Consider the following 6,568-nt stretch of genomic DNA (forward strand, 5'->3'; position numbering starts at 1 on the left):
TTTCCCTTTGTTCTCTAATAGGAAAGATCCAGAGATGAATCCACTCCCTGTGAGCCTCTGGTTAGATCCCTGGAAAGACTCCAGGAGGAGTTTACTGGTGAGGACTCGGCTTACTGAGGGCTTTCTGTGTTCTTTAGTGCACGTATTTTACATTTCCTGCCAATAAATGAGGCTGTGTCTTTTCAGTGCCGTCCATAAATACAACCCTGTCTCGTCTTGAGATCATGGCCAAACAACAAGGGTAAACATTTGACTTTTACTTATAATTATTGTGACAGTTATGCAGTTCAAATTGAATTTTCCCATATATATATATATATACACATTAAACTATTTAAGTCTAAGCTCACCTACAGACATAATAAGGTGTTTTGCATTTAGGTATTTGTTATATTTGTTTTCTATTTTTTTTATATGCTTTGTATTTTTACAACATTCTCTAAATCTCCTAATAAATTCCATAATATTTTCCTTTATACCTGGCACATTCCCAGATAACATTAAATGTTTTCAACCTTTCTCTGTCTCTAGGCCAACTCAGCTAATTCCCTTCTGGCCCGTGTGTACTTAGTCAAAGTTTAAAACCTATTAAAGTTTGAAGTCCTCAAAATGAGCCATCATCTGTGTTGTATACATCGTCTGTGGTTTTGCTTCTCATCCTGTTTGTTGACTTTTCATTTGACTCCAGAATTGGCTTCCATGTCACTGAGTCCACATGCTACCTCACTGCTGACCTGTTTTACCTGGAGGTGGTGTTAGAGGCTTGTGGTGGAGTGAAGGAGGTAAAGTTGGCCCCACAAGGAGCCCCCCCCACTGTAAGTCCTGCCTCCCACAAACCATTTAACAACATTCCTGTGTTTATCCGCAAGCTTTTAAAATGAAATTGTTTTGCAGATCAGTGAGCCACTCCTGCAGCTACTGAGGTAAAGACAAAAAGATGTGTATCATTCAGATTTTTTCGTTTTTTTTTTTTTTAACGTAGAATGATGGACATGGAGCTGTTTTTATTTTCACACGCAGGTTCAAAAACTTTGCTGGTTTCTCCAGGAAATTAGCAGGCCTCTGTGCCCAGTACAACATCCCTGGAGACAAGTAAACACACGGCCCAAACATTATTTTCTTCAACAATGTTGACCTTCCTGTAACCGCCATTAATATTTCTACCTCCCCTCAGTGACATTAAGTTAAAACTCTTAAAATCTCTACAATACCTGAGGAAGGACTTGGAGCAAATTTCACATCTGTCAAGGTGAGAAGTCAAAGAGTGTTAATAAAAATGACTAAAATAACAATAACAGTTGCTTAAAATGTATTCAAATTTTAGTGTAATCTCTTATGATAAGTTGCTTTATTTGTTGTCATGTAATTGTAACTGAAAAAAACAAAACAAATCTTGCTGTAATTTAAAAAAGACAGGGGAGCTGTAAAAAGATTCTAAGTTGTTTTTTGTTTTTTTTAGGCCACCAACAGACTGTGAACCAACAAAAGACCTGATTAACAAGGGGAGAGTTGGCCTCGTGATAGCTGGAAAAGAAGGTAAAAGTTCAAAAACATCAGGTATTTATGTTTTTTTTATTATAAATTTAAAATATTTAAAGTAAAAAAAGTCCTATTTTCTTGTAGATCGCCCTCTGACCATTCAGTTCTTCATCACATCACCTGACGATGATGCCAGTGAGTCCTTTCTGAAGAAGCAACCTTTGAGTTTTGTCAAATGTCTGAAATCCATTCATTCAAGCTTTTTAACGCTCCAAAACCGCCTGCGTGTTTGAAGAAACACATGACGAGAAGCCGGTGATCCAGGAAGCCCAGGTGACCGTGTGGGCCAGCGCCGTGTGCCACCAGCTACAGATGTCGTCTGTCATCCCTCAGCCTCCACAGCTGGATCCTCAGGGGTGACATGTTTCTGTTTGATCCCTCACTCCTCTGGGTTTACTCTCACTTTTCTCACCCAGCAGTGAATGTGAATGTCAATGGCTGTTGGTGTTCATGTTTGTGTCCTGTGGCAGTTCTCCAGTGTCCCTGCCACTGGACCAGGTGCAACACGAGGCGCTGCCGGCATGTTTCCTCCTCAGACTGCAGCCTCCTGTTGTGATGAAGGCGTCCTTTGTGAAGAAACTGAGTCTGATCACAGGTTTGGAGACATTGAACCAGAAATACAGCCGTCAGTGTGTCTGATAAAATATAAGGCATCATTCTATCATGTACTCTTTTCTGTCGTAGATGTATCAGTACCCGAAGATGACCTGCAGTGGGCGCCATTACCCAGTCTTCTAGCGAGAGGGTCATTGAGTGAAGATGGCCACAAGGAGACTTTAGAGCGGGACATAGTTTGCACCGTGGTGTGTTGTTTTATGTTTCCACTCATCTGTGTTAGAATAAATATAAACAATTCATGTGAAAGATAAATATCTAAAATTTAAAAAAAGTTAAAGATAAGATTGGTCAAAATTATTAAATGTTTAATAACAAGCAAAAAAAAGTTCATTATTCAATTTGCTTCACTTGCAAATGCTTATTAAAATAAGAACTAAAACTTGGTAAATAGCAAAAAGTTACTTAAGTTTCAGAAAATATATAGCACATTAATAAAACTGGATAAATTATATGTATTACCACCAAATAATTGTAAGATTTGAATATAATGCATTTGAAGAAATTAATTAAGTTTTACAATATGTTCTCCTCCTCCCCAGTCATTTCCTGGTGACCTGAGACACCGTTACGTTCTCCCTGGAGCTGCCTGGGATTCACCTGCACAGACGGCAGCAGCGGTGGACGGCGTTCCCTTCACACACCCTGCCCACATCCCTGCTCTGCTGGAGCTGCTGCGCCATCAGTGTGTCATTAACACCCTGCTGAGGAGCTGCATCAGCTCCAACAGAACCGCTGCAGGTACCAGCACTCTGACATGGCCAGAAACACAGCCTCACTCCAGGAAACCATATTTATTTATGTAAGTCTTTGTTAATGAATCTTATCGCGTGGTGCAGTTGGTGACCTGCACTTTGAGGTCCTGCCAGAGTCGGACACCAGCTTCTCCGTGACCTTCAACCCTCCTGAGGCTGATTCTCTGGCTGTTTGTGAGTATTTACCAAAGTGACCTTTCATTGTCAGATTTTGCTATTTTTGACCTTCTAATATTATTGCATCTTTTTTCTGTATCTGATATTCATCTGTACTCTATATTTACGGCCGTATGAGATAAACATCTGTCTGCAGTGACTCAGTGCACTTGTGTCCACAGTGCTGGTCCATGTCTCAGGTTCTCATCAGATCTCCTGCAGCTTGTTTGGAGCAGGTACAGGAGACGTGAACTTGGATCAGTACGTCACCACGATCCTGACAGAGTACGTAACACCAGTCTGTCCACAGTGGTCAGGTCAGAACGTTAGGTTTTAAATCAATGGATTAAAGTGCAGTTAAAACAGTTTTAAATAAAAATTAAAACAAGGCTGTACAAATTTACAGAACAGAACACAAACAACCTGAAGCTGACTACAAGAAGTTTTGCCAGATTTTACCCACAATTCCCAGTCTCGCCTGTCTGCACTAGTCGGAGACAGTCGACATGGCTGGTTGGTTGGCACAAAAAAAAAATCTGAGTGTGTGAGGGATAAAGCCACAAATCTCCAAGTGTGTGACGTAGACAGACCGGTCCAGACCTCAGTCCCAGCTAGTCCAGCATATTTGGACACAGTCAGGCAGCATGATCCAGTTACTGACGAATCATGTCGTCTGTGATTCCTCATCAGGTCCAGTGTTTGTTCACAGTCTTGAACCACTCTGTCTGTGTGGACACAGTGTAGAATCTGTAAAGACTGTGAAAGTTGTGCAGCGTGTCTGCAGCTCAAGACGCCAGTTTGAACGTTGAATGGTGGAAATTAAGCTCCGAGGATTAATTCTTTTTTCAACACTTGGAAACTGCACGATTAAGGAGGTTTTCAAGGCTGCAGACTATTACATAACATACGTACGTTTTAACATAAATCTGTGGCTATTGTTCACCTTTTTTTTAAAAGATCCATAGTTTACCTACTGCAACTCAACTCTGTTAATCCTTAATCTGATTAATCAGATAAAAAAAGTTCTGGGTAGCTTTAGATTAGTCACGATTAATCATAATTAATTGAGTCGACGTTCCCGCTGTACATTGCTCGGCCAGAGAGACAACATGAAGGTTTTTATTTATGACTAATCCAAATAATGGAATAAGAATGAGTGCATTGTGCTGACTTTGACTTGTGATGTTTAGAACAAAGTTACATTTAATCTGAGCTAAAGACGCACCGACTTTGTAGCTGTTGTTGAACTGGACGATACCATGGCTAACGTACTGTTGGACCTGTGGAGTAATCTGACATTTCTTTTTTTATCACCAAAGTTTCCAGTGTAGATTACTGGGTCTAAAATAGTCAAACTAACAATGAAAAAGGAATTAAACTTGCAACTTCCTGCCTCTTTTGTCTGCCTTGATCTGTCCTCTCTGATGTGTTTGTTTCTGACTCAGGAACTTGTCCATCCCTGTGACCTTGAGGACATTATACACCAGGCTCAGGGAGCTCACTGCCGCCCCACTCTCTCTAAGCCACTCTGCCAACACTCAGTCTGAAAACCAGCCCCCGGCTCCCTCCACCCCCCCTGTGATGGACACCAACAGCTCCACAGTGCCTTTACCCCAGACTGCAGCTGTGACGGACGACAGCTCCGCCGTTGGTGGCTCGGCCTGCTTCACCATGTCTGTCGCCAGCGCTGAGCTTCTGCCTGAAAATAAAACCAGTCCTGTGAGTGTGTGTGTGATGGTCAACTCTGAGCTGACCTAACACCTGACACCTTATTGTGATGCCAGTGTATTGTGTTCATGTGTGTTAATTTTAGATTTAAATAAATGCTGTTTACTTCAAAAAAAAAAAAAAAAAAAAAGCTTATCACAGTGTCTGGAAAAGCAGTCGTCTGTGAATTATGAAGATGCTGAGTAACCAACCGGGTTTGGTTTCTTTTCTTACTATGCATTCCAGAGTAGCAGGGATGGCTGCCTGAAAGGGTTTGGGGTTTGGCTTTTGACCTCTCTCTCAGAACGCCAAGATCACAGTTAGCTTGTGGCCTTGTGAGTTAATCAGAGATTGTAAACAGAGCTTTTTATAGTGAAGATAAAAACAAAAAATCATCACATTTACAGAGAACAAAACTACGTTTGAAGATATTACAAAAACTCTGACACACCTTTCTCTTCTTACTGGATCTACTCTTGGAGAAAAACCTAAACTGGTTTGAAGCCTGGGTTTCTTAAATCTACAACAAGGTTCTTGCCATAAACCAACCTTTCAGTTGAGGCTCCTTCACCAAATTATCGCCTCCTCAACGGTCTTTAAACCAAATTCAGCAACAGGGCTGAGGAGACCCAGTCATCCATTTGTGGTCTATGTCTCACTCTTGGGTCCAGGACGACAGTTGAGTGTGATGTAGCTATACATCACGCTCCCTGTTCGCTACACCTGATTGGCATGAAGAATCATTCAACAGTTACTTCATCGCCTCAATTTTCAGACTCTGAGGATTGGAAATGTTCCCAGACTCGGGGTTTCTGACCCCTACACTTGGCTTCAAGACCACCACTGTTTAGAAAGTCCTTTTATTGAATGTTACCAACAGATCGTCTGCAAAGAGGAAGATATTTTCCTAACCCCAAAGCTAACAGCCTGTGCTTCTTACTACCTGTATCTAAACATTCTGTCTACAAAGAGGACATAAACAGGCAGCTGCGGAGTCCAAACCTTGTTGCCAACAGTTTTTACATGGACTGGTTGTCATCCAGCCAAGTTTTCTCTTAATAATGTGTGTCGGCCACATTTACCAGAACCTCAAATTATTCTTCCCACTCCTCGGTGCAGGTCAACAGAGTTTCCTTCCGCTTCATAAACTTTTTTCACAATAATGAGATGACATTTGCCGTGAAGGGACCTGAATACCTCTGTGAAATGGAAACTCTGCAATTACAAATCTTCTGGACACCCCTCTGCACACTTTTGCTTTTCCTGGGCTGCTGCCAAGGTGGCGACCAATATAGCGCAAATACCAGCGGAGTGTATATCATTAAATCTTTGCCGTTTAATTCAGACGAGCCAGAGTTTGCCGTCATCACGCCATAAAGTCATAATTTAAATATAACTTTCCATATGTCTGTGTGAACCTGCTGCAACAGGACTGTATTTTAGAATATTAACTGTCAACAGCTGACAACTGCTTTTGTCCAGCGTTTGGTCATAGATATCCAATTACCTATTTAAGGGCTTATTATAGAGAAATAGTCCGACAAGTGTGGTCCGACTGGACTGTATGGTCCCAGCCCACTTTATTAGTTTTCTTCTACAAGAGCCACTTAGCAACTAAGTGATTCTTTAAGAGCAGATGTTAACTTTCACCTTTTTCACGTACATTGGTTCATTACATCACTTGTTTTTGTTCCATAATTATTACAGAGATTAATTAAATGAGCTGCAATGCTGCCATCTAGTGCCTTTCACTTTATTATACAGCCGTTTATCCCCAAAACTATTTTTAGGGCGCA

General features: G+C 41.2%; 1 protein-coding gene across 5 annotated transcripts in view; it reads left to right on the forward strand.

The window, feature by feature from the left end:
• med1l (mediator complex subunit 1-like) overlaps nt 1-6,528 on the forward strand; it is a 27,397-nt gene extending 20,869 nt beyond the window's left edge. For 3 of the 5 annotated variants that reach the window (XM_008308168.3, XM_008308167.3, XM_008308166.3), the window contains exons 3-17: nt 22-97; nt 187-241; nt 689-815; nt 895-923; nt 1,021-1,092; nt 1,175-1,249; nt 1,460-1,536; nt 1,624-1,674; nt 1,775-1,895; nt 2,010-2,134; nt 2,224-2,342; nt 2,697-2,895; nt 2,994-3,083; nt 3,248-3,350; nt 4,511-6,525. In XM_008308168.3, the coding sequence (XP_008306390.1) occupies nt 22-97; nt 187-241; nt 689-815; nt 895-923; nt 1,021-1,092; nt 1,175-1,249; nt 1,460-1,536; nt 1,624-1,674; nt 1,775-1,895; nt 2,010-2,134; nt 2,224-2,342; nt 2,697-2,895; nt 2,994-3,083; nt 3,248-3,350; nt 4,511-4,823 (1,632 nt within the window). In that variant the 3' untranslated portion in view covers nt 4,824-6,525. Of the gene's footprint in view, nt 1-21; nt 98-186; nt 242-688; nt 816-894; nt 924-1,020; nt 1,093-1,174; nt 1,250-1,459; nt 1,537-1,623; nt 1,675-1,774; nt 1,896-2,009; nt 2,135-2,223; nt 2,343-2,696; nt 2,896-2,993; nt 3,084-3,247; nt 3,351-4,510 lie in introns of all 5 variants that reach the window. The other 2 variants (XM_017031523.2, XM_008308165.3) reach the window with 2 other exon arrangements.
• Nucleotides 6,529-6,568: the final 40 nt, after the last annotated feature.

Source organism: Cynoglossus semilaevis, chromosome 3, assembly GCF_000523025.1.
Source record: "Cynoglossus semilaevis isolate Cse_v1.0 chromosome 3, Cse_v1.0, whole genome shotgun sequence".
Lineage (NCBI taxonomy): Eukaryota > Metazoa > Chordata > Actinopteri > Pleuronectiformes > Cynoglossidae > Cynoglossus > Cynoglossus semilaevis.